This window comes from Melanostigma gelatinosum, assembly GCF_949748355.1.
Source record: "Melanostigma gelatinosum genome assembly, chromosome: 23".
Classification (NCBI taxonomy): domain Eukaryota; kingdom Metazoa; phylum Chordata; class Actinopteri; order Perciformes; family Zoarcidae; genus Melanostigma; species Melanostigma gelatinosum.
Genome location: NC_136656.1, coordinates 1,691,002 through 1,705,567, shown reverse-complemented (window position 1 = coordinate 1,705,567; position 14,566 = coordinate 1,691,002). Strand labels below are relative to the sequence as shown.

Sequence of the window (14,566 nt, the reverse complement as noted above, 5' to 3'; positions counted from 1 at the left end):
CCGTGTGGGCGCTAATCTGTCAGACTGCTGAGCAACAAGCAGGCAGACTGTAAACCTGGAATCACAAGAGAGGGCAGAATATTCAAAGCCTGGTGTGACTCACGAGTCGCTGTCTGGAGCAGTTTTCCTCCCTGATGGTCTCGTTTATCCGGGGGTGTTAAAAGATGTTCGAATGATATTAATAATAATATGTTTTCTTTCTCACTGGTGAACACTTTCCTACTGAACACGAGGGACTCGTTTGTTTTAATCTTAAGAAAAACTAAAAACTGGTTTATTATCGTGTCTGAAGAGACACAGAAAGACATAAAAGCAAAGTTGCAATTAAAGCCTTAAAAATGTCTCCATCTCCGTTTACAAAGCACATATTAAAGTCGGTCATCTCGTTATGAGTTGCACGTTAAGATAATGGAAAGAAATATAAAATGTGGAACCGGGAGTTCAAGGGGAATTAAACATGTTTTGGATATAATTGTTCATAATAGAGTTGAATCATTCAGAACACATTCCTGCTGACAAATCAGGAATTAATCAGATATTTTTATTTAGAGTCCGATTTGGAATTAGAATCCTTTGAGGACTTTCCTTTTAAATAAAAAGAAAAGACACAAATATCACATCAATGGCAAAACATTTCTCTCAGGCTGGATTAGATGCGAGGGTCTCGTCTGTCCTCTTTCCTTCAGAAAACCATCACTTATTCTGTCCCGACTCATCATCTTGGGTTTCAAGCTTTCCTATTGGTTTCATATTAAAATGCCAGAGTTTTCACTGTTGAATCTTCAGAGGAAACGACAGCTGGAAGAAGGCTTTAAGATGAGTGACGGCTGCTGATGGAGTTTTCTAGTCCGAGGTTGCTTTTAAACGGGAGACTGGACATGGTGCACGTCCTCTCCCTGGACCCTCTGACACCAGCAGCTCTTTGTTCCTGTTGTACGTGGCTCACCTGTGTGTCCGAGACACACCTGACGACCGCTGAGTCATCTGGAAAGTTCCGCATGGTGCAGTTTTGTGAGCTGTAGTTGGGCTTCTTCATTTTGTAAAGCTGGGCTGATATTTCATTTTTTCACATTTGAAGCTTCTATTGAGGTTTTTCTATAAGCTTCAAATGTCTGTTGTCATATTTTATGATGTCGTTACCCAACAAATGGAAATAATGTATATTTGTTGTCATTTATTGCAGTGATATAAATGTAAGTCATGGTGCTGCTGGACCGCAGTGAAAATGTTTTTAAAATGCTGAACATCAACAAATATGGATTGAAGCAGAATATTTAGTTGGATAAAAACGTGTTTTTTGGAAATGATTACATCTGATTGTTTTTCTTCAAAACATTTTAACTTTTGCACTTTAGAACGATCAATACTCATATAAATGAGCCCGATCTTCATTTGCAACAGTGCAGAAAATGTCAGCTTTGAAAGCAAAAGACGTCTGTGCAGCTTTCACATGTTGATCTAGAATGACGGAAACGCACCAAAACCATCAATGTGTTGGTTTGTGAATGATTGTGTACATTCTAAAATACAACACAAAGATAAACCAGATGTTTATTACTTGTTATGAGCTCCACTAAAGAGACATTTATCCTCTTGGTTTCATTGAAAGTCACTGAAACTATCTACCGGGATATAAAGTACCTCCAACTACAACAGGAACTCTCTCACGCCGATACAGCGGCATTAACTACCTCATAATGTCACATGTAGTAATATATCTGTCTCAGGAGACACTTTACTGCTTCAACTACAATACTCTGAGTACATTTTGCGTTTAGGAGTTTTACAAGCTCTTCTAATAACCTGCAGCCGCTGTGTGTTCCATTCATCATCTCTCATATAATAACTGGTGGGATGAGTCATCGTTGGTCCTGAAGTCACGCTGTTTGTTCAGTGAAAGGTGTGTGTGTGTGTGTGTGTGTGTGTGTGTGTGTGTGTGTGTGTGTGTGTGTGTGTGTGTGTGTGTGTGTGTGTGTGTGTGTGTGTGTGTGTGTGTGTGTGTGTGTGTGTGTGTGTGTGTGTGTCACAAGAGAAGAAAGAGGTCAAATGAATTTGTAGTGTAAATATTTGTCAGTGTATTATTTCTCAAACAGGTTTGCAGTGCCTTGTGTGTGTTTGAATGTTCACACTGTCACTGGTCAGTTCCATTGACCGTTGCTATCGCAACCAGTGGCTCCCAGTCGAGGTTGCGTCACCGCCGTGAATTGCAAACAGAATCAGTGAACACATGACGAACACGTGACTTGATGAAGTGACTGAAACAAACATTTATTGAAGAGTAAACGTGAATGAACTTTACTGTAAATCATCTGCACAGTGTTACAGTGATATCAGTACTTTAATGTATTATTACTTTTACTGTAACAGAATATTCTCCTAGTGTTGTATTAGTACTGTGATAGTATTCTTACAGTGTGGTGTCAGTGTTACCACTGTAGTGTTCAAAGTGTAGTATTTTAACTGTCGCTGCAGTCGATTATCTGAATACTTCTTCCTGCTCTGCTCCTCTTTAAACTTCTAATTAGAACAATTACTTCCTTCAGTTGATTCTGAGAGCAGATGAACCACAACAATCCTGTTCAACCAGCTCCGAGTTTATTTAACAATACTGCTCCTTCATAATATAGACACTCTTTACATGAGGAGCTCTGATGAGCAGTTTATCAGAGGAATGGTCCTAGAGGAATCACCCCAAAGGACCCCGCAGCAGTCGCAGCCGTCGCCCCGTCGCAGCAGTCGCAGCCGTCGCCCCGTCGCAGCAGTCGCAGCCGTCGCAGCCGTCGCAGCAGTCGCCCCGTCGCAGCCGTCGCAGCAGTCGCAGCAGTCGCCCCGTCGCAGCCGTCGCAGCAGTCGCCCCGTCGCAGCAGTCACCCCGTCGCAGCAGTCGCAGCAGTCGCAGCAGTCGCCCCGTCGCAGCAGTCGCCCCGTCGCAGCAGTCGCCCCGTCGCAGCAGTCGCCCCGTCGCAGCAGTTGCCCCGTCGCAGCAGTTGCCCCGTTGCAGCAGTCGCCCCGTCGCAGCAGTCGCCCCGTCGCAGCAGTCGCAGCAGTCGCCCCGTCGCAGCAGTCGCCCCGTCGCAGCAGTCGCCCCGTCGCAGCAGTCGCCCCGTCGCAGCAGTCGCCCCGTCGCAGCAGTCGCCCCGTCGCAGCAGTCGCCCCGTCACAGCCGTCGCAGCAGTCGCCCCGTCGCAGCAGTCGCCCGTCGCAGCAGTCGCCCCGTCGCAGCAGTCGCCCCGTCGCAGCAGTCGCCCCGTCGCAGCAGTCGCCCCGTCGCAGCCGTCGCAGCAGTCGCCCCGTCGCAGCAGTCGCCCCGTCGCAGCCGTCGCAGCAGTCGCCCCGTCGCAGCAGTCGCCCCGTCGCAGCCGTCGCAGCAGTCGCCCCGTCGCAGCAGTCGCCCCGTCGCAGCAGTCGCAGCAGTCGCCCCGTCGTATCCGTCGCCCCATCGCAGTGGGAATTGGCCTACTATCGCAGCGGAATAATTTTGAAATGAAAGTGTGCGATACACTACTTTTGAATTCATTGTTGAACTTTGCGCATAACAATGCCATTAATCGGAACAAAATCATGCGGCTAAAAATTGTAATCGTTGCCCAGAGCTAGTTTTAATGGCAATAATACTAGCGGCAGGAATGCTAATAATGCCAGTGGTAGCAATAGTAACGCTAATAGTACTACAATACTAATGGTACCAAAGTTGACAACCCCACGACCTCCTCAACCAACCAGAACCCTCCGTGTGAACCGGGTCAGTCCATTTTTACATTTCGAGTCGCGTGATTGGACGATGTCAATGATGTCACCGTCATGTGAGTGAGTGGCCGCCCCGAGAGAGAGAGAGATGAAACACAAACTGTGACCCCGATTCTGTCGTCTGCCATGTAAACAAACTGCCATTGTAACAGAGTGAACAAAGCAACATAACTGTACAGTACATGTTCTTATTATTGTGACTATTATCCAATTAAAAGAGACATAAAGCAACTAGAATCAGTACGACAAAGAGACGTGTTCAGGAGAAGCGACTTCATGACGATTAACGGCGGTAGATCGAGCGTCCAAACAACGACGTGGATATTTAAAAACAAGACTTTCTGGTTGTAGCTCCTCTGATGAGAGGATTTGCTGGTTTTTGTTCGTGGAACACGACGAGTAACACGATGTTGAGTGTTGCAGGAGCCGGACGATAGAAACGCCTTCGTTGTTGATTGTTCAAACACCTTTGAGCAGCAGGTTTCATGTTGGAGGAGCAGGTGAGAATGAAGTGTGTGTGAGGAGGACGATGATGAAGAAAGTGATGTTTGATCGTTGACAGAAAACAAACACGACCGGTTGCAGGTGGAGAAACACTGACCTGTGTGTGTGTGATACATGACACAGGTCAGTGTTTAACATTAAGTTATTCATTTGTTTAAGACATTTGACAGTTGAGTCGCTGTGAATAAAACAAGGTGGTGGCGGACCAGCTGGAGTCTCATCTTACATTCAGCTGAACAGTTCTTCCTCTGATGTGATCATAAGATCTGCTTTCATGTTCATGTTTTGATATTTCACCACTAGGTACACATCTACTCCAGAGATGTGCTCTGCTCTTTACTTCACTGTTTCCAGTCTTTATGCTAAGCTAACTGGCTGCTGGCTGTATCTTTGTATTTAACATACAGACTCTCTGCGCATTTCCCAAAATGTCGTTCTGTTCCTTTAAATACAATGTTTTTCTCTAAATTCCTCTCTCGTCTTCTGACCTTTGACCTCCCGATGTTCCTAAAGCGATGACACAACTTCACCATCGTCGCCATGGTCACCCATCACCGAGGTGACCTACCTGCCTGCCAGAAACCCCCCCCCCCCTCTTTGCTCCCGTCCAATCGAACGCGGGGATGCACGTGATGGGCAGCGTCTCCCCGGCCAATGAGAGGCAGAGTTTCCTCCTCCAGGCGGAGGGCGTGGCCTTCGCCGAGCCACCGTCGGGATCTTCTGATATTGAAGGCAACCGGATGAGACTGGGTCCTCCTCCTCCTCCTCCTCCTCCTCCTCCTCCTCCTCCTCCTCCTCCTCCTCCTCCCCTGCTTCCAGGGCTAGCAAACCCTGTAGGAGGCCTGAAGAAGAAGAGGAGGGTCAGGAGTTTCTTTTGGAAAACGATACCAGAGCATCAGGTGAGGTCACAGCTCGTTGTATTTTATATATATTATTTATTTATACATATGTACTGTATGTGTGTCGCAGGTGAAGGGGCGGGCCAACCTGTGGACTCAGGGCCGTGTGCAGCAGCACCAGATCGACGTCCAGACAATCGAGGAGCTGTTTGGTCAGAACGACCGTCAATCAAAGGCCACGCCCACAAGGGGAGGGACTACCAGGAGCTCCTTCAGAGAGGCCAAAGAGGAGGAGGTGTGTGTGTGTGTGTGTGTGTGTGTGTGTGTGGGGGGACCGTTTCCACCTGGACTCTCACCTCAAACTGACACCTGTTCACCTTTGTCTCTCTTTGTCTCTCTCTGTCTCTCTCTCTGTCTCTCAGGTCTCCATTCTCGACTCTAAACGAGGGATGAACATCGGGATTTTCCTCAAACAGTTTAAGAGGTAAATCTCCTTTTGTGACCACAAACAAACAAACACACCTGTGCTGAGGTTTCTCCTTGTTACCTGAAGCTCAATGATAAAATCCACCCCGAAAGGAAACAAACTGTGTGTACAAGTACAAGTACTGTAGTAGAAGGTCCTTTACTTAAGTAGAAGTACCAATACCACAAAATACTCTCTTACAGGTTTGGAACCTTTTTCATCTGTTTTATTTTATAAACAAATGTGTTTTTATGTTAAATATTCACCTGAAAATAGTGACTAAAAAATGAGTTGGACACCGCTCCAACAGTACATGTCAGTTATAGATGAGAGTTCACATGAAGACTCCTCTAGACCCGAATATCTCCTCTAGACCCGAATATCTCCTCTAGACCTGAATATCTCCTCTAGACCGAATATCTCCTCTAGACCCGAATATCTCCTCTAGACCTGAATATCTCCTCTAGACCCGAATATCTCCTCTAGACCCGAATATCTCCTCTAGACCCGAATATCTCCTCTAGACCCGAATATCTCCTCTAGACCAGAATATCTCCTCTAGACCCGAATATCTCCTCTAGACCAGAATATCTCCTCTAGACCCGAATATCTCCTCTAGACCCGAATATCTCCTCTAGACCGAATATCTCCTCTAGACCCGAATATCTCCTCTAGACCCGGTAACAGCTGACAGAGAAGGTGTGTGTGTGTGTGTGTGTGTGTGTGTGTGTGTGTGTGTGTGTGTGTGTGTGTGTGTGTGTGTGTGTGTGTGTGTGTGTGTGTGTGTGTGTGTGTGTGTGTGTGTGTGATGTGTCTCCTCGCCCTCACCGCAGGGTGTTGTGGGTAAACACATGTGGTGATGTCGGCATGTTATGGAACGATGCAGATGGAGAAGTTCATTAACATGCAACTTTCTAAGTCACATTAGAGGACGTCTATGGATGACAAGCACCCCCCCCCCATATGCTCTGACCCTCTGACCGATATTACATTTAATATATCATAATGTTCAATGTAGTCATAATAATATAAATATATATTTAAAAAGGAATACAAAGAGAAGAAAAACATCAGCAAAAAGACAATACAGCCAGGAGAGATACAAAACGCAAAACGACCACAAAGAGACGCAAAACGACCACAAAGAGACGCAAAACGACCACAAAGAGACGCAAAACGACCACAAAGAGACGCAAAACGACCACAAAGAGACGCAAAACGACCACAAAGAGACACAAAACGACCACAAAGAGACGCAAAACGACCACAAAGAGACGCAAAACGACCACAAACAACACAGCTTGTTATTTATTTCGTCCTCCATGACATCACAACTCTACGAGGAATTGAGCGTTTGTCGCAACGTCTGATATTAAAATACTTTTGACTTCATGAATAAACAAGAAACATGGCCGCCACAACAACATGGAACTCTGATTGATACGACACTGTCAAACAGTGCCGGCATATTTCATTGTTCGGTGTTTGGTTTGGCAACACGAGGGAGTCACATCGTGTCCTGAATGTGTTGATGTCGTATCGACACACACAGACATGGAGGCATGAGCGACGCATCTCATCAACCACCTGTGAAAACAACGATACGTAACATCAGCCTCAGTGTTCTCATGCTGGTGCAATGCTTCACATGAATGAATGAATGAATTTTATTTATATAGCGCTTCTCACAGACAGTAGTATCACAAAGTGCTTAACAGAGCAGACATTTAAAAGCATAAAAAACACAATGTGACCCTAGGGTCAATGAATTATCTACACAGAGAAAATAAAATAAAATAAAAATGTAAAACATATTTTAAGAGCAGGTCTAGGACATGGGTTTACTTTTACACAAACGCCAGCCTAAACAGGTGGGTTTTTAGCTGGCTTTTAAAAGTATCCACAGTATCTGCGAGGCGCAGAGTTGCAGGCAGAGCATTCCAGAGCCTCGGGGCCACTGCCTCAAAGGCTCGGTCACCACGGGGCCACTGCCTCAAAGGCTCGGTCACCACGGGGCCACTGCCTCAAAGGCTCGGTCACCACGGGGCCACTGCCTCAAAGGCTCGGTCACCACGGGGCCACTGCCTCAAAGGCTCGGTCACCACGGGGCCACTGCCTCAAAGGCTCGGTCACCACGGCTCTTACATCGTGTGCGTGGGACAGAAGACCTCGAGCGTTTGACCTGAGAGTGCGGGCGGGTGAATAGGGGCGAAGTAGATCAGCTACATAAGCCGGAGCCTGACCGTGAAGTGCTCTGTAAGTGATGGTGAGAATGTTGAAGTGTATCCGAGATGCTACAGGGAGCCAGTGGAGAGATCGGAGTACGGGGGTGATGTGAGACCGTCGGTTTGTCCTGGTGAGTAATCTGGCGGCAGCGTTTTGGATGACCTGCAGACGGTTGAGAGCAGATACACTGAGTGATGTGAAAAGTGAGTTGCAGTAGTCAATGCGTGTTGACAATAGATGTTACTGCAGGGCCAATAGTGAGCAGAACCTTCTTAAATAGAGAGGATGGAATTATATCCAGAGGGCAAGATGATGGCTTTGTTTTGTTAATTAAGTCCATCAGGTCTTGAAGGCTGATAGGCTGGAAAGAGCCCATAACAGCAGGAGATTGCGAGGAGCTACAAGTAGATGAACAGATCCCAGGCCGAATGCCAGACCTAATACCTGTTACCTTATCAATAAAATAGATCAGGAATTTGTTGCAATCGTCAACAGAATAGCATGGTAATGTGGAGACAGACGGTGAAACAATTCCTTTAATTGTGTCAAACAGAATCTTGGGATTTCTCTTTGAAGAAGAGATTAGGTTGGCAAAATAAGCAGTTCTAGCTTCCTTTACTCCAGGATTAAAAGAAACTCTGAGGTCTTTGAGATATGAGCGATGCACTTCTAGCCCATCATGCACTTCTAGTCCATCATGCATTCGTTTTATTATCACACATTTACAGGAAAGCGATTCACTTTACAACAAGTTTGACTTAAAATGAGTCCGTACGTCTATCAAATGAAAGTCCATCACAAGTCCCAGAGCTAAATGTCTTGAAATGTTTTGTTTTGTTCAACCAGCAGGTAATGAAACATCTGATCCCTCCTCCTCCTTCAGGTCCAATCAGACGATAGTAGACGATATTCACCATGGCAACAGTGAGTCGTATGGGGCGGAGCCTCTGAGGGAGCTGCTGAAGATGCTGCCGGAGAAAGAGGAGGTAACACGCACACACACACGTTAACGTCACCGTGTTGGTATCTTCTCCTTCTTCATGCGTTTCCTCTCCTGAAGGTGAAGAAGCTGAAGTCGTACCGCGGAGACGTCTCTAAGCTCTCATTGGCCGATTCCTTCGTGTACCTGTTGGTTCAGCTCCCCAGGTGAGAGGACGAGCTCCGACAGAGAGCTGTCTCATCTGTCAACACATTTTATTCTGCAACTCTTGTTGTTTGTCTTATTTTTATTTTACAGTATTTTTCTGTTATTTTTTTCATTCTTTTTTTATATTTTTGGCGTGTGAAGGGGTGAGGGGTCTTTCACATTACATTTATTTCATCCATTTTTTGTGTTTTGGGGGGAGGATTTTCACATAATTTCTTTTTAAATAGTTTTAATGGTGTGTGGGGTTCATTCTACATGGCTTTTATTTAATTAAAATAAAGTTAGAGATAATATGGGTATTTTACATTATTTCATGACCAATACTGTATTTTTTAACGCACACTGATATCGACATCCGAGACGTGATGTTATTTCTTTGTGAAAACCTGACGCGTCTCCAAATACAGAATGAAACTCTCAAACGGAGTTCTTCCAGAACAAACGGAGCTTGAAGCTCTCGGAGCTTCTGGTCTCAGCAGATGGTGCAAAGCCTGATGGGACGTGAAGCAGCGAGGCTGATGGGAGTTTTTATTTTATTTGGAGAAACATTAGTGACAAACGGCAGCGTCCAACGGAGAGAAACGAATCATCAGCAATAAGTTGTGTTGTTGGCTCCTTCCTCGTCTCCTCCTCGTGAGTCCTAACTGACTTACACTTGGATGAGATGTTGGATTACTCGTTTATTTCCGTCTCTCTTCAGTTACTCCGTCCGCATCGAGTCCATGCTGCTGAAGGAGGAGTTTCCCGGAGCGTGTGAGGTCATAAAGCAACACACTGACGTCCTCCGCTCAGCCACCAAAGGTACCGTTCTAACTTAAGGAACCGAGATGTTCCATGCTTTCTCCTCTGGAGCTTCACGTCTGGTTTCTTCCGTTTATTTACACTTTAAAGTGCTTTTTTTGGGCTTTTATTCTCCGTGAAATATGAGAACGAAGAATAAGACAAATGTGGAATAAAACCAGATTCATTCTTTAAGTTTCACAGTTTCTCCAGCGTCATAAAACCTGCAGTTAATCAAACAGTCTCACACGCTCACACATGCACTCTCTCACACACACACACTCTCACACACACACACACACTCTCACACACACACACTCACTCATTATACCAACTAACACCTTGTATATTTTTAGCAGTGTGTGTGAACTTGATGAATAGATAAATAACCCTCCGTATGCTGTCGGTGACACACACACAGTTAGTCTCACACACACACACACACACACAGTTAGTCACACACACACACACACACACACTCACACACTCGGGTGCAAACAGTGCTTTCAGGATTATGAGATCTTTTTTTAATGTGTTTGGAGATGTTTCTTCCTCGCTGTTCTGTTCTTTAATGCTTTTTTCCCACGTGATGCTCTGTAAAGCAGAAAATGTTTCTTTGTTTGTTTGTTTGCGCACTGATGCAAATAACGACTTCTTTGTCCTGCAGAGTTAATGTGCTGTGAGGAGCTTCATGCTGTTCTCCACCTGGTGCTGCAGGCCGGAAACCTCCTCAACGCTGTGAGTGAAGAACTGCATCAATGAACGATCATAGCTGGAAACAGATGAGGGAGAGAGACGTCACATGACAGTTCTGTCTCTTTGTGCTCATTTGTAGTTGTTTTGCATCCTTTCCTGGTTACTTCATGTTTCTTTACAGTTTATGTCTCTGTGGTCATTTGACTCACTTTCCAAGAACAAATATTAAGTGTGTGTGTGTGTGTTCAGGGAGGTTATGCAGGAAACGCAGTGGGTTTCAAGCTGTCGTCCCTTCTGTCTCTGGCCGACACCAAAGCCAACAAACCGGGCATGAACCTGCTGCACTTTGTCGCTCTGGTCAGTAGTGTGTGTGTGTGTGTGCTTTTATTTAATTAAATGTATTTATTTATTTGTTGATCATGGAAAGTGCACGTCGTCTTATCTGTGGCAGAGTTAGCTTGAAGCTAATTTACATCTGTAGAAAGAGAATCCTTTGTCTCTGTGAGGACCAATAGGGACGCTGTGAGGGCTGGTTGATGTGTAAAAGCTGTTATGGGGTTCAGGTTCAAGTCCTCTCATGTTGTACTTCTCCTTCAGGAAGCGCAGAAGAAAGACACCAAGCTGCTGGAGTTCCCGCTGAAGCTGGATCACATCCAGCCTGCCTCCAGGTCAGACGGACTACATTTCCCATCAGCCCCGTCGGCTTCATGTCTCTTCCACCGCTTGCAGAGGATGAGGATTCAGTACGTAAATGATCTTTTTGTTTTTCGTAGGATCTCTTTGGAGACGCTGGACGCTGAACTTCAGTGGCAGACGTCTCGCACGCGCTCAGTAGAGGACGACGTCCAGAGAGACACGGAGCTGCTGCAGCAGCTGGACGGCTTCCTGCAGGTAGAACGCACAAATGCCGAGTACTTTACGCGTACTACTACTCTGTGTGTGTGTTCACGTGTGTTCGTTGGGCTCAGTCGGCCACCTCGTCTCTGTGCTCGCTGCGCGACGCTCGGCAGCATCTGAAGGATGAAGGCAGCGAGCTGATCGACTTCTTCTGTGAAGACAGAGAGACGTTCAGGCTGGACGACTGCTTCAGCATCTTCAACAGCTTCTGCTGCAGGTTCACCGCCGCCGTCAAGGTACGCACAGATACACAACAACAACAACAACAACAAGAAGCTGACAAAGTATGTTGATGTCGTATCTATACGTCAGTAGTGGAGGATTCAGATACTTTAGTTCAGTAAAAGTACTAATACCACACAGTAGAAATACTCTGTATGTAATCAACACATGAACAGCATTAGAAGGAAAAGCAGCAAATCTTTGAATGTGTGAAGCTGAAACTATAAACTCGTATGTTGTGTACATGATTTGTGAAGTACTAAAGCTGTCGGATAAATGTAGTGAAGTAAATATTACTCTCTGAGATGTGGTGGAGTAAAAAGTACCACGAAAAGGAAAGACTCAAGTTAAGTACAAGTACCTCAAACACTTGACATACATTTTCTGTCAATCGACTACTTTATGGCAAAACTTCATATTTTATAAACTCTTAAAGTGAAAATGTCACGCAAACGTTTTGGAGTAGAAGTGGCATAAAACGAGAATACTCAAGTACAGTACTTTGTGTACAAGTACAGTAAATGTGTCTGTAGCGTGTTTCATACACGGTGGACGTCTGCTGCTCAAACACAGACACAAGTGAGGAAAGTTAACGTGTTCCTCTGAAGGAGAACGTGGAGCGCGAGGTCAAGGAGGCGGCCCGTCGCCGGAGGTTCCAGGAGCTGGAGGAGCAGAAGAGGCACTCGTGGGCCGGCAGCGAGGAGGTAAGAGGTCACGCTCGCAGAAACTCTGAACACACGAACGGCTCGAGGAGTGACGAGTGTGTTTCTGCTTCAGGTGGACGGAGCGGTCGGGTTGCGGTGCCGCAGCGAGGCGGACGTGTCTCCTCGCGGCGACGCCCGGCTGCTGGTGGAGCTCCTGTCCCCGACGTTCGGCCCTCGCTTCAACAACTCTCTGCGGCGCTCGCGGCGCTCCAGGAACTCGCCGTCGGTTGTCGCCGCTGACCGTGAGCTGAGCACGCTCCTGGGGTTGACCCCCGACCTCAGAGAGGCCGGGGCAGCTTTTCTATCGGCCTCTCCCGAACGCAGACCGCAAAGTCCGAGGGTCACGACGCGCAGCTTCCCCCAAAACCAGCAGCCTGAAGCGGACCGGATGGCACCGCGACGAAACCAGACAACCGCCACCTACCTCGGCAACGATGCCGACAACCGCATCGATCTGACGAATACGCTCAAAACTACCTCTGATCCCAACCAGCAGTCGGACCACAACAACAACGGCCAACATCGAGCCGGCGTCGGGGCGCTTTCGGACCCTAAATATGGTTCGAAGTCGGAACTTGTCAGAGTGAACAAAGCCGATCGTGTTTTTAGTGGAAACGTGTCGCTGGTTGTACAGAAATGCACTTTGGTGCCTGAGCTGAAAGTGTTCGGCGAGGTCGCCGGCCGCCGCGAAGGGCCTCACGCCGCTCGGCATCGTCGCAGAGACGAAGAGGACCGACCGGCCAAGAAGGTGCAGGATGACTCCCAGGTTGGGAATGCTGACACGAAAGAGGAAGAGGAAGAGGAAGAGGAGGGAGGAGAGGGAAAGGCGGTCGTGTGGTGCGTGACGGGTGTGTGCGAGGCCGCCGGCGAGCTCGAGCACGCCGACGGCACACGAAGTGAGCGGGACCATCGGGGAGGCAGCCGGCAAGCTTCCTCTGCCCCAGCCAATCGCACGCCTTCAGAACCTCAGCCGGCCAATGAGAAGCCAGTGCCTGAACCCATCAGCAGCCAACCGGTGCCTGTCCCCCGCCGCGACGATCCGTCGCATCCCGCCTCTTCGCCCATGTGGCACCCAGCAGAGCCAGCGGCGGCCAATGGGGCGGCCGCTGTCAGCGCAAGGGAAGCTCAAGGAACAGCCAATCAAAGAGGGGAAGCAGAGGGCTCCACCAATGAGAAGAGAGATGTGGAGATCGTCCCAACAGGTGACGGCAGCAGAAACAAAACTGCTTCCTGTCGCACAGAAGCAGCTTCTTCCACTAAAGGAAAAGCCGAATCGGCAAATTCGTCCAAATCGTCCACCAAGAACCTCCCTACCTCTAAAACTCGACCCGCTGGGACGAAACCCGTCACCGCCGCATCCGCCGCCAACAGAAGCAGGCCTCTCCGCACCCTCACGAGCACCGAGAACCAGAGCATGAGGCGCGTCCTGCCCATCTGCAGGACCAGCAGAGGCGCTCCAACTCCGGGCGAACATCCCGAGAAGCCTCCCGGCCACCAGCGGGGCTCCTCCAGCGCCGCTGCAACCGCCGGTCCGACCGCCCACAACCTCAACGGCACCTCCCTCCGACCAGGAGAGAAGTCGTTGACCGCTCCGTCGTCACTCCGCTCCGGCGTCCACCAGACGCCGGAGCCCAAGAACTCAAAAGACCAGAAGGTTTCGGGTCCTCGAGAGCAGAACCAGGACGTGCAAAGGAGGCCGTCCATCCGAAAGCCGTTGGCAAAACCCAAACCTCCGCCGGAGGAGAAGATGTGTCGCTCCACGCTGCGGTCGCTCTCTCAAGCAAGTGGAGGAGGAGGAAGCTTCAGTGCTCCTGTTACTCCTTCGCACAAAGCCGGGACCCCTTCGTCATCGCCGCTTCCTGGTTTCGCCCGAAGCACTGCTTCTTCTTCTTTCAGACGAACCCTAACCCCGCTCACTCCTCCTCCTCCTCATTCGCCCCACTCTGGCTCAATCTCCTCCCTTAAATCCTCCCTCAAGACCTCCTCCTCCTCTTCCTCTGCCGCTCCTTCCGGCACCATCTCGCCTTTCACCCGAACCGGCTCGCTGAGAGTCTCCTCCACGTCCTCCGACCTCCTCAAACCTCCCTCCTCCTCCGCGTTGAGGAGGTCTCAGAGCATCAGGGCACCTCCTCGTTCGCCGCTCCACGACCCGCTGGTTCCCCCTAAAGGCCACCGGCGGAACGACAGCGGCACGTTCTCCGACAAGTCCTCTCACTCCAGGGACTCGGGCAAGTCCACCAGGCGGGGCTGGAGATAACAGGAGGAATCTGAGGCTGCATTCCAACACGAAGTCTAAGGAACTCTTTCCTTCTGTGGTGGCGGTAAAGGACACATTCCA

At 48.3% G+C, this 14,566-nt stretch overlaps 1 protein-coding gene across 1 annotated transcript in view; it reads left to right on the top strand.

Annotated features, from left to right (window-relative positions):
- Positions 1–4,905: 4,905 nt before the first annotated feature.
- The window catches only part of LOC306796752 (uncharacterized protein), a gene marked incomplete at its 5' end in the record, with an annotated part of 10,202 nt that continues 541 nt past the window's right edge, over positions 4,906–14,566 (top strand). Inside the window, 13 exons of the mRNA XM_079295823.1 lie at positions 4,906–4,983; positions 5,221–5,385; positions 5,513–5,574; positions 8,666–8,768; positions 8,843–8,928; positions 9,630–9,730; positions 10,377–10,447; positions 10,655–10,762; positions 11,003–11,073; positions 11,179–11,296; positions 11,374–11,538; positions 12,133–12,228; positions 12,302–14,566. The exon at positions 12,302–14,566 is cut by the window's right edge and continues 541 nt beyond it. Coding sequence (XP_079151949.1) covers positions 4,906–4,983; positions 5,221–5,385; positions 5,513–5,574; positions 8,666–8,768; positions 8,843–8,928; positions 9,630–9,730; positions 10,377–10,447; positions 10,655–10,762; positions 11,003–11,073; positions 11,179–11,296; positions 11,374–11,538; positions 12,133–12,228; positions 12,302–14,485 — 3,408 coding nt within the window. The 3' untranslated portion in view covers positions 14,486–14,566. The remainder of the gene's footprint in view (positions 4,984–5,220; positions 5,386–5,512; positions 5,575–8,665; positions 8,769–8,842; positions 8,929–9,629; positions 9,731–10,376; positions 10,448–10,654; positions 10,763–11,002; positions 11,074–11,178; positions 11,297–11,373; positions 11,539–12,132; positions 12,229–12,301) is intronic.